Here is a 17,011-nt window from a genome sequence, read left to right as displayed (position 1 = left end):
CATTATTTTTTAAAACAAAACTTGGTATAATCGTTTTCCAATAGGCTTAGTGCACTGATCTTAATTAAAACCTTTTTGAACTCTCCAAAAGTGCTAAAGAAATAAACAAATAATTGGACATATCCACCGAGTGATGGTCACTGCCATGGTTGGAGGCAAAACAATACTACAATTAATACTAATAATAGATGGGAGGCCAGGTATATGCTTTTCTCAATCCCATAGAAGTCCTGTACGGCTGAGAGGTTTTCTGTCCCTTTATTTAAAGCTTCCCTTTATTTTTAAATATTCCTCATTCATATTCAGTTTTGATCTTTTGTAGTTTTCAGAACTGCTTGGTTCCCCCCTACCCCACCCCTTCCCCCGATACCTATGCAAGCACTTCATTGTGTTTTTATATTAATGAATGTTATGAACTAGTTGTCCGAGTTGTCATTAATGTTCTAGAAGCAAAACCTCTCTAATAGCTGGAATTTGTGGTCTTGCTTATTTCTTTCTCTGCCAACACAAGTTAATGTACCAACTCTTATACCAGCTTTAATATCGTTCTGGAGAAAAAGGTGTTAAATTCTGACAACATCTAATACATTTTATAATGGTTGGGATATCTTCCAACTACAAAACCCTTTATACAAGCGAAATATTCAGTAAGCAGATTTACCATTCTAAGATTTTTCAATTTGATAAAAATCTAATACAGTTGTTAATCACTGGAGCATTTCCCAACGTTTTGGCAATGATTCTGTGAGGTTTACAAAACACAGCATACTTTCAGTATGGAAAATCTGCAGCATACCATGAAATAGGAGACTGTTTTGTTTTGCTCAGCTATTCATCTAAGTATTATATTCAATCAAAAAAGGGACACTACATTTATTGCTGAATATCTTTATTTTTAAGTTGTCATCATAGTTTCAAGAAGCAAGCAACATATGGACAGTTTACATTTTTTAAAATTGCTTGCAAATAAAAAGCTGTCAATCTTTGATATGAATGGATGAATCATGAATAATTCTTATATCCTATAGTTTGCAGTGCTTTCTTAGAGAATTTAGAATAAAATATTTCCTTGCTCCCTTAATATTCCATTTTCACCAAATCTATACCCTTATATTATTTTTTTTAAAAGTGTGTAAATGGGAAATGTAGGACTGATTCTAGATTGTTTATTGGGGAGGAGGGGGAGGGTTTCAAAATACCATTCTTCAAACAAGCTACTGAGATAACAGCAAGATCTATTTTTTTCTAACTTGCTTTAAAAAAACTAAATGCCCAACAATTACTTTATTTATATGACTTTCGTTACTAGCTTTGTAGCTAAGGTAGTTAAAAGGAAACTGGATAAAGATGCACACATTGGTTGAACATATATATATATTGTTGCCAGTGGTTGACATTAGCTGATTCAGTGATAGATGAGCTTCTCTGTAACTCATTTTTATTTTAAGACTTAGTCACTCAATAATGTTTGATGATTTTTTTTCTTTCCTTCTTATGCTCCTTTAATTAATTAATCAATCAAATATTCAATTACCTTGGTTTTAATTACAGATCCTACAACAAGAAGGAATGCAAAAACTGGGCCTACAGCCCGGAACAGATACGCTAGCCAATGGACTCTCAACAGACCCCATCCTACAATATCAGCCCACACTTTAACAACAGACTGGAGGCTGCCAACTCCCAGGGCCACAGGGTCTGTTGATAAAGAAAGCGATAGCTACAGTGTTAGTCCATCACAAGATACAGGTACCATCTTTAGTTCAGATTTCATCTTCAGGCCAAGAATATCTTTAGTATAGCTGATTATATACTTGTTTTCATTTAGCATATTTAGCATATCTTGTCTTTTCTTAAAGGAAGGCATGTTATAATCATCTTCTAGGCCAAAGTATGATGTTTAGTGTACTGTAACTGTCTTTAATCATCAGGTTTTTAAAAATGCAAATAGAAGATGCTGTTGGGGAAGGGAGTGATAATTTTGGGAATGCAGCAGATGCAGATGAGATATTTATCCCCATCTTTTGAAATTCAAAGATACTATGAGTATTGAGTTCATTCAGAAGTATGTCTCATGAAGGCCAAAAGCAGCTGTTTCCAAGTATTTAGGATTGCAGTCTATGTTATTCAAGTTAGCTTATCATCATGTTCAATATTTCCCTCACATACCATGGAGAGGATAATGTATGACCCAACAAGACTTTTTCTTCCCAAGTGGGCATCTGCATTGCCAGCACTTTCCTTGGTGACTTTACTTGGCAGCTAGTCTAAGAAGTATAGTATTAGTTTACTAAAGGGCTTGCTGAACTGGATGTGGCTCATTGGTGTACTTGACCCTAAGAGTATGCCTTTACTATTGTATAAAATTCAGTTTAGGAGCTGATTCACTAACCTGGAGAGAATTCACATACTGATGTTATTTGCATGTTGCCCATTCCTGAAGGCTCTTTGTTTGACTTATTCAAAGCCCCCCTCCCCAGATTGACTCAGGACATGTCCCAAATAGCAGTTCATAAAACTGAATGTCCCCTTAATTATCATGGAAAATCAAATGAGTTAAATCAAATAGTTACAATACTTTATTTTAATAATTAACCTAATTAGATAAGAGTATGGATAAATTTTGCAGGACGTTCGTAGCTACTACCTTACAATGGCATAAAGCCAGACATATAGGTACAGGAGATTATGTTCTAGGCTTCAATGTTTTGTCTGTTTGTTTTGGAGATTCTTTGAGAACTGCTGATGATTTTTGCTACTTGGTTTTGAATAAAATATTTCAAGCAATTTTGATCTCTTTTGCTGGATTAAAGCCTTGAAAGGGATCAGATTTAATCCGTTGCACAAGATTTCATTATACCATTTCAACATCTACCTACTCAGTTCAAATCAGTCTGATTTTGTTTGGAACTTGGCTGAATCCAAAGTTTAATCAGTTCAGATGCATAACTGGCAAAAAAACTGTTTGAGAGTGACCAAAATATCAATTAAAAAACAGTTGTATGAAATGAATTCATAGCTTTCAATAAATAACAAAGAGGTTCTAAAATAAAATCAGGATGTAACCTTGCATGTCATTTTTAGTTCTTCAATATTAAATATTAATTACCTAAAATCATTTCTTTAAATGAAATTATGTGGAAACAAAAAGGAGTAGATATATACAAGTATTATTTTCAGGCTGTTTTCTGAGAGTTATGTTTACCCCTTCTGTCCAATACATTTGAAGATACTAAATTTGACTTAAAAGAGAAACCATTTAGAAAAAGTTTAAGAAAAAAAATGGAATTAATAGCAATAATTTCATTCTGAAATAAACTTCTTTCTTCTCAACTTATAATACTAATTTTACATGATACAAATGAAGAACGCTATCATCAAAACTTGATAGCACAGCATGCCATATTGTGTGAGCGTGCTACTTGAAGGGTGTTCAGTATATAGTAGAAAGTCATGCTTTTGCTGGTTGATCCCTTCTGAAGTGATTGCCTTTTCTTTATGGTTTAGATCGAGCAAGAAGCAGCATGGTCTCCACAGAAAGTGCCTCCTCCACATACGAAGAGCTAGCAAGAGCATATGAACATGCCAAGATGGAAGAGCAGCTGCGACATGCAAAGTTTACCATCACAGAATGCTTCATATCAGACACCTCATCAGAGCAGCTTACGGCAGGGACTAATGAATATACAGACAGCCTGACCTCAAGCACCCCATCCGAATCAGGGATTTGCAGATTTACTGCATCCCCTCCCAAACCTCAGGACGGAGGACGCGTGACAAACATGGCTGTTCCAAAGGCACATCGGCCAGGTAGGTATCTAAGGCTACTATTTTAATTCCATCAGTTTTAATTCTAGAAATGAGGCAAACAAACCATGATCAAAAGGGCCAAAAAAGTCTGGCAGCAAAAATTCAGTGCTAATTTTTGTTGTTGTCAATAACAACAACTCCTCCTTCCTGTTGTATGGCAGAGCAAAGCATAGTATTCAGCTTTTCAGTCTGCTGAATACTGAAGGCTTTTACATTCCTGCCTTCAGAACCATGCCCAAGCTGACCTGCTAATCCTAAGATTCTAACTGGCAAAAAGGTAAACTTGAGAATAAGAATTTACTCATTAATAAACCCAGTAGTATTTTTCCACAAGTGAATATTCTTATGCCTGCCAGCCCTTTTATGTGACCTTTACTCCTGGGTTCTGAAGCTTTGTTTCACGCACCAATTTTTCCCATATTGGTAAGGATACCCCTGGTTTCTAAGGCTTTGTTCGGTCACCAGAAGAGAACTCCTCTAGCAGCGCTCATGATTGTCAAGGGTAGGGTCAGTGGCAAGCAGCAAGATATTTCAGAGAGGGCTCTTGTACTCATCAAGATTTTTTAAAGATTTTTTTTATCCTGCCTTTATTATTTTTATAAATAACTCAAGGCAGCAAACATACCTTGATACACCTTCCTCCTCCTATTTTCCCCACAGCAACAACCCTGTGAGGTGAGTTGGGCTGAGAGAATGACTGGCCCAAAGTCACCCAACCGGCTTTCATGCCTAAGGCGGGACTAGAACTCAGTCTCCCGCTTTCTAGCCTGGTGCCTTAACCACTTGACCAAACTGGCTCTTTTGGAGGAAAACGTTTCCTCCTTGTTCTGGATTTTGGTGTTACATTGTTTTAGTTATATTAGAACATTTTTCCTGCCTCAGTAAGGAGGCAATTCGTTTTTACTGACCACAGGAGAATATTGCAAAGGTTCATTAATGTTGACTGGAAATAGTTTTAATGCATTTTTATCACTATTTCTTCCCTGCATCCAACAGGTCAGAATTATTGGAGGTATCGGTAGTATAGTAAAAATAAAAATGTAATAAATCAAGAGAACAGGATATCTTGGGGATGGATAAAGAAACATACAAAACCCCTTAATGTTCAGGTCATTTCTAGCTAAAGTTCTAATTTACTATATGACAGAATTATTTCTTATGCATGTTGTGGCTTAATTCCTAATAGAACAAAACTACTGCAGGTTGAAGGGCTCTTCACTGATGGTTATGGATTATAATCTACCATGTTAGTCCACTGCAGGTTGGTAGATAGATGTTTTTCAACTTCCCAGTCTAGGGTGACTGGCCCAAAGTCATGTAGTCAGTTTCCATGCCTAAGTGAGGACTAGAATTTGGATCTCCCCTCTACTACTCTAATAACTTAACCACTATATCATTATATAAGTACAGTATTTATAAAATATGCTATTCAGGCAAACAAAAGTCTTAATTGCTAGTAAATGGATAAAACATGGTAATGTCACTATGAGAAGTAATGTCATTCAAAAAAGTTACCTAGAGCACTGAGATTATTTTGTTCTATAGTTTTAGTAGCTCACATTGAATCTTTGTAGGCTTACATAATGTATGTACAATGCTTTAAATAATAAATCATAAAGCTATGCAGTATGTCTCCCTGGAATAATAAAACGTATGTTATTACATTATACAATTCCCTTATTCCCCAAATCCATAATATTCACTATCCTATGAGGTTAAAAATATATAATATCATGCCACATTTTCATTACTACATATGAAGTAGAGTCAGGGAAAGCAGGATCATAATTTTCACCAGCAAGCTCATATTTTTGGGGAGATTTGGTTCCACTTTTATATATTTGGTAACACTGGACAAAATACCTTTCATTCTCTTATGGATGAAAATATTTGGTATTCATGATACTAAGTGGTTATTTTAAAAAATGAAGCCTGAATAAAATTGAAAATACTTTCTAGGCATATTTTATATGTAAAAAACAAAGAAGTGACCAAACAAGTCCATCACCTTTATTCATTTGGAAAAATAATTCAAACTTTAAATCCAACCATCTTATTTAAGGCTGTCCAGGAATGCATTATCTCAAAAAGAGGGCAGCATATTATACAAATTTACATGAAATTTGCATATGTTAATTTATGTGTATACATGCAATCTTTAAAATAGTGAGGGCAATTTAAGTAGAAATATATACTTCATTAAGACTAACCACATAACCCATGTGTCTGCCTGTTGTCAATGTGTTGTCAAGCTGTAAATTGTTGATGGTCAAGGGGTTTCTGCTTGCCCATCGTAAAGCTGTTTGTTTTTAAAATCAGAATTTAACGATTTTATTGAATCTCTCTAAAATTAAATTATTTTTATAAAGTACATATATTTTTTTATGATGAACTATCACTTCTGTCATGTTCTCTGTGGGACCGTACGGCTTTTACAGTATGCTTACCACTGTGACATTAATAGCAACGCGTTCACAACTCAGAAGTTTTGTTTTATCCTATCTTGTACAGCTTGCTTTGTCCTTCCCCATAACAGGTAGAGACAGGCAAAGTTGTCAAATAATCCAACTAACCTGGAAATGCATGAAACGTTTCTCATCATTTCATTATGTTTTTGCAACAGAGAAATATTGTCTGCAAATGAGTTTTAAATTCATTGACTCTCCTCTCTCATCCATCGACATGAATTCCTGAACTAAATCTCATTTTAGCAAAATAAAATAATTTGAGAAAAGGGAGCACTGTGTTGCACCTGGTCACTTTAATGAGCTAGAACTGATATACTATGCAAAATATTTTTTCCTCAATGCAGAGAGAGAGATGTGATAAGTGATCACAGAACTAGTCTCTCTCTTTCTCTCTCTCTCTGCATTGAGGAAAAATTATTAAAGTGACCAGGTGCAACCAGGTGCAACATAGGACTTAAGTGAAGTCCTGGTTCTAGATAATTCTAATACTATACTACTGAGAGGATTATTAAGTACCAATTATTTCTTCAAAATTGCATGAAAAATCTGAATCTTTGTATATCACCTTAGCAATATTATACAGTGTTAGATGGTAGTCCCTTTCTCACCATGTTGAAAGGGGAAAAACATTCTCAGTGGTTCAGAATAAGAGTGAATCAATCAATCTACGTAATGGGCAGAGTCCAGCAATGTCCTGGAACTCAAAACTCTAAGCAGCCCATCAGAAGTGTCTCTCTTTCAAGTGGACTTTTAAAATTAGAGGAAGCCAACTCCAGTCTGTCTTTGTTGTTTTGTGTTCCATCCCAGGAAGACTTCACCCCAATCTGGTTTCTGCCAGGTAAGAAATACACCCCAATCTGGAGAAGGATTGGAAAATGAAAATGAATTAGTCAACTAGGAAATGTGGAGTTATAAGATATTTGGGGTTAATTTATATTGATGAATTTAATTGATATTGATTGTTCTGAACTGTGTGTTTCTTTGTATCTTTAGTCGTGTTTCATTGTATCTTTAGTCGTGTTTCATTCTGTCTGTTTTATATGTATGTCCATATGTCTGTCTGTCTGCCTGGAAGATAACTGTCTACAGGACTCATGGTATTTTCCTGTTTTCTTTTTCCCATTCTCTATAATCTCAGTTAGCTCCTTAATCTTAAAATACATAATAAACAACTTGTAACTTCTTCTGAAATTCCTCATCTCATTCTAGTGGGGAATTTAACTTACCAAGCATTCCATTAGGAAAAAAAGAAGCTTCCACTTTCTTCCTCCAGAGTAGGAGGAAATTGGTCCCTGAATAAAAACAAAATTAGCAGCAACTAGAAAGAACTCCTTCAAAGATTCTGAGAGGTTGCACCAGGGGTATTGTGGGAGAGGGGCTTTTAAACCCCATTTGAAGGAGCCAGAGAAGCCAACCCACCACCCTCCATGTGAGTGTGTGCAAACATTACTCTATTACACCCCTTCTAAGAATACCCATAAGGGTAAATAAAAATTTTGTATTGTAGTATGCTGTGTGTGCTATTACAACGTCTGCTTTCTGAATATGTATTTAAAGTAGCACACAGTCCATGATAAGGGATTAAATAAATTTTTCAGTACTGAAGGTAATATATGTTAAAAATTTACACAGTAACACATACAATTTTCTTTCAAAAGTTGGTTTAATACACACACAGCCAAGAATTAAATGAATTCTCCAGCATATTCCATTATTGGTCATGTGGCTGGTGGTGTTGGGATTTATAATTCAGCAATATATGGAATCTTTGATCTTGATGATGAATCCTGGGCCTTGAAAAGGATCCTGAGTGGAATGGGCATGAAGTTTGGCAGTGTTTCTTGTCACTATAAACTACTAGGGAGAGACTGTATCTTAAGAAATGCAACAGTAACAGCTAAAATCTGCATTCATCTGCCTAATAGAGACAGAAGTAAAAAGATAAAGAAATGGCTTTTGCAAAATAGGGCATGGCTGTGATCTGGTGAGTCCATGATTAATGGCCTCAAATCAGGGCTGAGATGCAGTGAACTCTATTCCTTTAGAGAAGGACCATAGCTAGACTTTTCCCTAACAGGTTGGTTTGGATCTGGCCAAGTTAAATTATTTTCAGGCTGCTGGAAGTCTCAAAGCTCTTCATTTAGCAGCTTATCCTGTGCTTGAAATGTTTTCTCTGAGCAGTAAGTTGATTCAAGGCACTGTGCCAGGTTTGAAAAGAGATGAGAGAGAGACTGATTTAAAAATAATAATGAAGTTCAGATGAATCCAGGTGAATCTCAGAATTAAACTGGAAAGTGAACCAATGTAGAAAATAGCTACAGCTGGCTAAAGCAGAAGTACAGGGCAATTATACTAAAGCAGACAAAGACTTTAGAAGCTTTATTGACTGGGAACTCTGAGCAATTTCATTACCTTGACATTTCCTAACATAAAAGGAAAGCTAAAACAAATTAGGGTCAGTGAAAATACTTCAGATATTCCACTGCAGATATGAATGTTGTGCTTTGAACAGAGGTAGTGGTACCTTATGACTGAATCATCTCATTCTCCAAGACTTAGATATGCCAGCTTCAAGGTTCAGTCTTTCAGCTGTTTGCTAATCGAGTGGTAGTTCTTAATAAAATGTGCATTAACTCTTAAGAGGTTTTTCCCTGAAACTAATCAGTGGACCCACCTTTCTCAATTTAATTAGGCTCAAAGACTCCTAAAGCAATACAAATGTCATTTATTTCTAGCTCTTCCCATGCTGGACTGCCTCCACTGAACAAAAATAGAGACTCAAATAGAACTCCCAAACCAGGAACTATAATTTAGAACAAGGAAGGCAAATTATACACATTCAGGACCCAGTGTCTCTGTTTTCCTCATCAACAGAGCATTTTCATGACTTTACTGTGTACTCATGGTAGTACTTTATATAAATTAAATAATAAATCAGAATTAACAGAGGTTTTTTTTTTTTAAGTTTGTATTCCTAAAACAATTATTTTTATTTAAAAAAATATAAATTTGTGAATAAATAGTCTCTCTGAAATACTGGAGGGAAGTAGTCACGTTGGCTCCATTTGTATGTCATTTGCTATTTCTAAGTATTGTAATTATTCTTACAGGATGCCATTGCCTACTAAAGAATCTAGCAATAAAAATTAAGTCTCTGTTTCCCTTATGAAATGTCCAGAAACTAGGATTATTAGCAAAATCCAGTAAGGGATTTACAATTTATATTCAGCCCCTGGCTTTTAGGAAATATAATTTGTGTTCAATTTTTCTTTTCTGATAATTTTTAAGCACATTTTCCAAAAGAGAAAATAGATTTGTTGCATATTTATATTAACATCAGTGCATTAAATGCAAGTAACTGTATATGCATAGATGATTGATCTGCATTCAACTTCTCACTCATCCATAAAGCACGGTCTCTTAGACTATTTTACAGGAGTGAGGCTGTAGTAGGATTATACTGTATACTATAAACTCCTTGAAACAACAGTAACAATACATACAATAAATAGGTATGTAGTTAATTGGGTGTCATCCAAACAGATTTGACCTCTGGTGATTTGTTTTGGTGACTTGACCTCTGGTTATTATTTTGATCTGTCTTTGGTAATAACTAATAGCTCCTCAAGAATAATCCAATCAGCCTACCTACACTTTCTCCATTGTCTTCCGCTTCTTCTACTTTTCAAACCTTTGCCAAACGTTAATTTTTGCTAGTCCAACATTTGTCACATTGCATGGTATATATGAGTTTTTGCTTGCTCTTTATCACATCCAGCCCAGATGAAGACTTCTTATTGATATCTTCAACAGCTACCCAGGGGTGCATAGCTCAGTCCCTGATACCATGTATCATTGTATTCTCATATCATCATGTGGACATTCTCAACTCATGTTAGTTTAGTAGCTTGTAGAACAAGAGCACAAGTGTCAGTGCCATTGGCAGTTTAAATGTTCTAATAATAACAATAAAAGAAGCACAAGTCCTTCTGCTCTCCCCACCACATATACATTTCTAACAGGAATTTTTCATGGAACATTAAAAAGGATGAAAGTAGGTGATAAAATTTGAAAGAGCTCTAAACTGTATCATCCCTCCTTTTACTTTCTATTATAGGACAGCTTTAGATATAAGTACAGTGGTACCTCTACTTATGAACTTAATCGGTTCCGTGACTCTGATCGCAAGTCGAGTTGATCGCAAGTCGAAGTAAATTTTCCCATAAGGTTCAATGTAATTACCGTTAATCCATTCCGGCGTCCGCAGACCACGCGTCAGGAGCAGAAAAACGGCCGCTGACCACGCAGTAGGGCAGAAAAAATGGCCGCGGACCACATTGAACGGGCGGAAAATGGCCACGGACCATCTGGAACAGGCGGAAAAATGGCCGCGGACCACATGGAACGGACGGAAAATGGCCACGGACCACGTGGAATGGGCAGAAAAATGGCCGTGGACCACGTGAAACGTGCAGAAAAATGGCCGTGGACCACGTGGAACAGCGGAAAATGGCCGCAGACCACGTGGAAAGGACAGAAAATGGCTGCGGACCATGTGGCACAGGCGGAAAAATGGCCGCGGACCAATGGCACGGGCAGAAAAATGGCCACGGACCACGTGGCACGGGCAGAAAAATGGCCGCGGACCACATGGAATGGGCAGAAAATGGCTCGTAAGTCGAGGCGAGTTTATAAGTAGAGGTAAATTTTTGGGGCCGGAGCTGATCGTATCTCGAAAATTTCGTAAGTAGGGGCGTTCATAAGTAGAGGTACCACTGTATTTTCTTATAACATTTCCTACAGATCATTTATTTTGCATTTATTACTCTTCTTAAGTGGCTTCATTGTCAGGATTAAGTTGTTGGACTGCCCATTTTCCCCTCCACGCCATACTTAGGCACATTGCCTGGCTAGAATATAGCCACACCAGTTCACATTTCTCATGTCATCTATCTGAATAACTTGAAAGGCAAGGACTTATTTAAAACTAGTCTCTATTGCACTGTGTCTCTGAAGCCTGACTAAAATCTCCACATCTTAAAATCAGTCCTAATCATACCACAGATCAGAAGAACACAGTATCAGCACCAACTCAAAGCAGAGGACAGAGCAGCCCACAAAAGCCTAGGGAAGGACCAAACCATCATAATCCCAGCAGACAAAGGCTGAACCACAGTTATTATGGATAAACCACAATACTTGCAAAAAGCCAAAAAAATTATTAAAGGACAAAGAAGCCTACATCCCAGTTAATACCAACCCAATACAGAAACTAGACAACCTAATAATAAGAGAACCCTTAATGACCTAACCAAGAAAGGCCAGATCACAAAAGAAGAACAGTGGCAGATGAAAAGCAGTGGACCCATCCTCCCACGTTTCTATGGATGACCAAAAATACAGAAGCCTGACATACCTCTTCGACCAATTGTATCTTTACCAGGGACTCCCACATACAACATAGTGAAAGAACTGACAAAAAAGCTTGGACTTCTCACAGAGAAGAGTGAATATTCTATCAACTCCTCACTACAGTGCCTCCAGAAAATCAAAGACATACACATATATGAAGATGAAATTACAGTATCATTTGATGTCACAGCACTCTTTACATCCATAAACCCAGAGCTAGCGAAAAAATCCATATCAGCAGTACTACACAACACACCCAACCTAATCAAATACACCCAGATCAAAATACCCAGAATCATGGACGTCATCAACCTCTGCCTCACTACCTATTTTCAGTTTGATGGACAAATATACCAACAAGATATTGTGTCAGAGGCACACCCATGGGATCACCACTGTCAGGACTCGTAGCAGAGATTGTAATGCAACACCTAGAAACTATAGCACTCCCACACATACAATCTAAAGTATGGATCCAGTATGTAAATGACACCTTTGTTATAATAAAAAAGGAACAACTAGAGAAGACACATGAAACTATCAACAACATCTTCAAAGGAATAAAATTCACCAGAGAGGAAGAAAACAACAACACACTACCCTTCCTGGACATCCTTATCAGCAGAAGAAACAACAGCAAATTAGAAACCCAAGTCTATCGGAAGACAACCCACGCTAATCAAGTAATCCATTACCAAAGTAGCAACCCAACCTCCCACAACAGGAGCTGTGTAAGAACATTATTCAAATGAGCACAAATGCACTGCAGCAACCCAGAACAGCAGAAAAAAGGAACAGACCATCTATACAACATCTTCCAACAAAATGGATATCCACGCAACTTTATCAAAAAGTGCCTGACCACTCTACCTACTACAACACAACCAACACAAGCTATGAAAAGGATAACACTGCCATACATCAGAAATGTCTCAGAAACTATCAACAGACTATTACAACCACATGGCATCTCTGTAGCACACAAACCAACTAAAGCCCCCCAAAACATCTTAAGCAAACCAAAAGACCCAGTAGCCCAAGAAGAAAAAACAGGAGTCGTCTACAGCATACAGTATAAGGACTGTAACAACTATCATGTAGGACAGACAGGCAAAAGGCTAGCAGAGCGCATCCATGAACACCAACCAGCAGTCAGAAGACACGATGAAAATTCCTTAATCTCACAACACATGGACAGACTTAACCATAGTTTCAGTTGGGAAACTGTCAGCATCTTAGACCAAGCTAAATCCAAAAATGTGAGGGAATTCCTGGAAGCTTGGTATTCAGACAAGGCAGCCATCAACAGGCACATAGAGATAAGCAACATCTACACACTATTCAAAAGAGACAATAAAAAGGAAAACAAAAGATCAGAACGTCTCCTCACCAGCAATCATCACCCAGATAAGCAGAGATTAACGCCAAGATTATCACCAGACATACAATCAAGCAGCAAACAATAACCTAATCAAAAAACTAGCAGAAGGGGAAAAAAATAAAACAAAATCCACACCCACACCAACACTGGCAGGGCATGCCACTGTATATAAACAGAGAGCAAACCCCATTCCATTCTAGCAGTGAAGATGTTACCTAGCCAGGTAACGAAACATTTATAAGAAAAGAACCAAGCTCAGAGAACCCCAAGGACTCCACAACTCAATCCTAATTGCCTATATAATTATAAAAACTTGCAATATTGTCCAATTTATTTTTTTCCTAGAGATCATTCAGAGAGCATAGTCTTTCTTTCTCTCCCAAGAACTTATTTCAGTTCCATTATTTTTCAGTTCTTGGTGCTTTGTGGCAAATAACAGTTAGATATGACTTATGCATTGTACTGTTTAAGTTTTCCACTGTAGTCCCTTGCCTGAGGAAATGTTTATAATACAATGTTTTGTTTTACAGAAGCAAGAAATTAGTTACCGTAAATGAAATCCCTTGGATATTTAGAATCACAAAACCATGAAATTAGTAGCTAGCTTTAAAGCTACAACAAAACAATGTAAAAATGAAATAATTAAATATTTAGTATATCAGCACCCATTGCATTTATAAATAAAACTAGACAGAAACTGTTTCTAGTCTTACAGAAATGCTTTTGAATTTTTATGCATAAAGAATAAAACACCCTTCTTGCAACCCCTTTAGTTTATTTGATTTAATATCTGTATACTCATTTCCCTACAAGTATCGATTTGGTGATGAGCTCAATAAATTTAGGTTGTGCCTTGTGCTGGATTTCCCTTAGTAAAAATCAGCAGCTGCTGTTCAAGGAACCCTCTCACCTCGCTGCTTTCCCCCTTTCCTTCCCCTTCCTATAAGAATACACTTGGAACCACAGGAAATATGGGAGGATTAGCAAATGTGCTTTCTTCAAAGCCATTATTAGATGGCTTCATATCCAATAGCAGATTGTATGGAGGATGTGCAAAGCTCTCTGAACATATTTTACATTTTACTAAGAATTGGTTGGATGTTTTGTTTGAACAACACTATTTACCTCAAATTTAATTTTTGGCAAAGTGGGGAGTTTCCAGGAGGCACCCCTAGAATTCGTCCTCCTCCCCCACTTCTTTATGTGGTATTTAAAAAAAACCTTTTTAACATTCTATTGCTCTATACTGGTCTTTGGCCATAATACATTTTAATTTTTCAGGAATTCTTCTAAGGCATGCTTCACTTCCTGAAGGAAATATGGGGCTGTGCAAAAGCAGTGCCTTTGATTCCTTCAGGAATATAAGTACACTCCCTTTCCATAGATGCCTAGGTACTTAGAATGATCTGTTCCAGGTTTGCAGTAAATTTCCTTTTGAAACCATCTCTAGGATGCTTACATTACCTGCCTTGAAAGCCTAAGTTGAAGAACTTCATTGGAAAGCACTGTGGAACCAATTCCATTAAGAGCGCATTGTCAGTCCTATAAGGTAGAGCAGATCAAGAAACCAAGGCCATATAGGTCTACAACTACTTTTGTTGGAACAGCTATTAGAACAGAATCTTGCAAGCCTGAATGTGCTTCCACCTCCCCTCATTTTATCTTCATGTGAATTAGGGAGAGGCTTGTCTGAGATGTTTTCTCAAATTAGTTTTTTGGAATGGACCCAAGTACCATGTGTCTGATCATTGCCTTGGTAGTTGCTCTTCCTCCTATCCTTCACAACCATTTCCTATCCACATCAATTTGGATTCTATTCACCAAACTTGTGAATGATGTTGGGTACCTCTGAATGTCTTTCATTCAGATAATGAAAATAGGAATAGAATTGTGGTATTACAGTAGTGAATTTGTGTAATGTTATATTTCCAGCCAAAAATTGTGTTCTCATGGCTTTGCCAGCAATTTTTTAATATAATTCAGCTTTGCTATAGAGACTGCCTTTTTAAAAAAAAAAACCCTATAAACTAAACTTTTCTTGTAGGAAAGATTTCAGTGATCATGACTATAACAAGTTATTCATTCAGTACATCATTCAGCATGCTGAGGGAAAATATGTCCCCATTAATATAAATTTAATTTGTTTTCAAAAATGAATACAGCAACCCAGGTAATATCAGTAAAATATAACTTGGCTTTTTAAACTTCAATAAATCAGTTTAAAGGTGCTGAGTCTGAGACTTCTGCATGGCCTAGACGTTAACAGAAACATTGGCAAAAATCATAGGATCCACTTACAAAAGGTAGATGCTTTGTAATGTATTTATCCTTGGAGGGCTCAATCTGTGTACAAAAAGCCTTATTGGCATGGACAGCAGAATCGAACCAAAGCCATAAGGAAAAATCATTTTTTCAGATCAACTTTTCATTTGGTTCTAGACACCAAAAAAAAAAACACAACCCTTTAAAACAGTAAAGTTTATTCACCTTTAACGGTAAAACTACAAAAAAATTCAGCAGAATGTCACTGATTTAATTCATTTTTAAGTGAGTTAACAAATATGTTATTGTTGGTCATTCCGCTAAAAAAGTTCGGGCTAGTACACAAAATTCTCCCACCCCCCACCCCTTGTTTTAGTTCCTCCACAACTGTATGGTATAGATTAGGCTAAAGAACAACAACTGATTAGACCAAGATCATCCAGAGTGTGGGGGGATTTGAACCTAGGCCTTTCTAATCCTAGTCTAGCTACCCCAAACATTAGCTCTCTAAATGTGCTGGATTACAACTTCCATCATCCCCATTAGCACAATCCATGCCATATTATATGGAGATGATGGGAGTTATTGCCAACATATATGAAATGTACCAGGTTAGGGAAGGCATTTTAGCCACTACAGCACATCAGTTCCATGGTGCAATAAATAATCACATCAGAGGCATTAAGTGTTGCTTAATCTTTCTGGAATACCTCTCCCATTTTCTTTTGTCATTATTTTCTTGAAACAAAGTCCAAGCTTACAAATTAGGATCAAATCCTGACATAATTGCTAAGGGAATGTTGGATTTTCTTGTGTTTTCATCCCTCTGATTATTTATCACTTCTTGAGGCACTGTGATATTTTCTCCTCTGTTGCAGGATTTGTCATCTATATTTATTTCCCCAAAGTCCTACTTTTTTATTGCCTCAGGCTACTCCTAAGGTATGAGAATGCTACTGAAAATGCTATTTCAGTAAAGAATCTTCCTTAGGATATAGTCTTGTGAAAGGGATAATGATCCGTTTTCCAGTTACCATCAGTATCTAGAAAAGAATAGAAGCCATACTGGAAGGACTAACTCACATATTGTATTGATATGATAACATATTCTCTCTCTCTCTCTCTCTCTCTCTCTCTCTCTCTCTCTCTTTCCCCCCCCCCTTTGTGTCTGGGGACACTTAGTTTATTCCCACCTACTCAACATTATATAAGAAATTCAAAAGCTGTCTCAAGATTCTAACAAAAAAACTGTGAAATAGATATCTACATACAGTTCTCTTGTACATTTCTCACTGTGCGCTTTAAAAATTCAGTAGACTGTTAATCAAATTTTTATGTGCTTGAAGCAGTTTTGGAATTGATTAAATTGGTCATTTCTGTTTCATACAGTAGAAGGAGGGAGGGGGAGGGAGGGAGGGAGGGAGGGAAGGAAGGAAGGAAGGAAGGAAGGAAGGAAGGAAGGAAGGAAGGAAGGAAGGAAGGAAGGAAGGGCAGTGAAATCACAGAAGCAAGAAAGAATTAAATGGATCTAAATTGTTTAGTTTAAAAACAGCAGTGTGGAATCTTCAAATATTTGATTATCAATATTTCTAAGTTCTGTGTTTAAATTCTCCTTAATACATGATTTGTTTAGGCATATTGAGATCTGTAACACTTGTGTCCTGTCCAGAACTGCTGG

At 36.8% G+C, this 17,011-nt stretch overlaps 1 protein-coding gene across 1 annotated transcript in view; it reads left to right on the top strand.

Annotated features, from left to right (window-relative positions):
* DSCAM (DS cell adhesion molecule) overlaps nt 1-17,011 on the top strand; it is a 355,545-nt gene that overhangs the window by 314,750 nt on the left and 23,784 nt on the right. Inside the window, exons 32-33 of the mRNA XM_088144695.1 lie at nt 1,552-1,749; nt 3,508-3,810. Of these exons, the coding sequence (XP_088000821.1) occupies nt 1,552-1,749; nt 3,508-3,810 (501 nt within the window). The remainder of the gene's footprint in view (nt 1-1,551; nt 1,750-3,507; nt 3,811-17,011) is intronic.

The sequence above is a fragment of the Python bivittatus genome, unplaced genomic scaffold (genome assembly GCF_059951505.1).
Source record: "Python bivittatus isolate LINGU-HERP-01145 unplaced genomic scaffold, Pbiv_v1 ctg000350_np1212, whole genome shotgun sequence".
Taxonomy (NCBI): Eukaryota; Metazoa; Chordata; class Lepidosauria; order Squamata; family Pythonidae; genus Python; species Python bivittatus.
The sequence above is the reverse complement of the archived record's forward strand: the minus strand, read 5'-3'. Positions and strand labels throughout refer to the sequence as shown.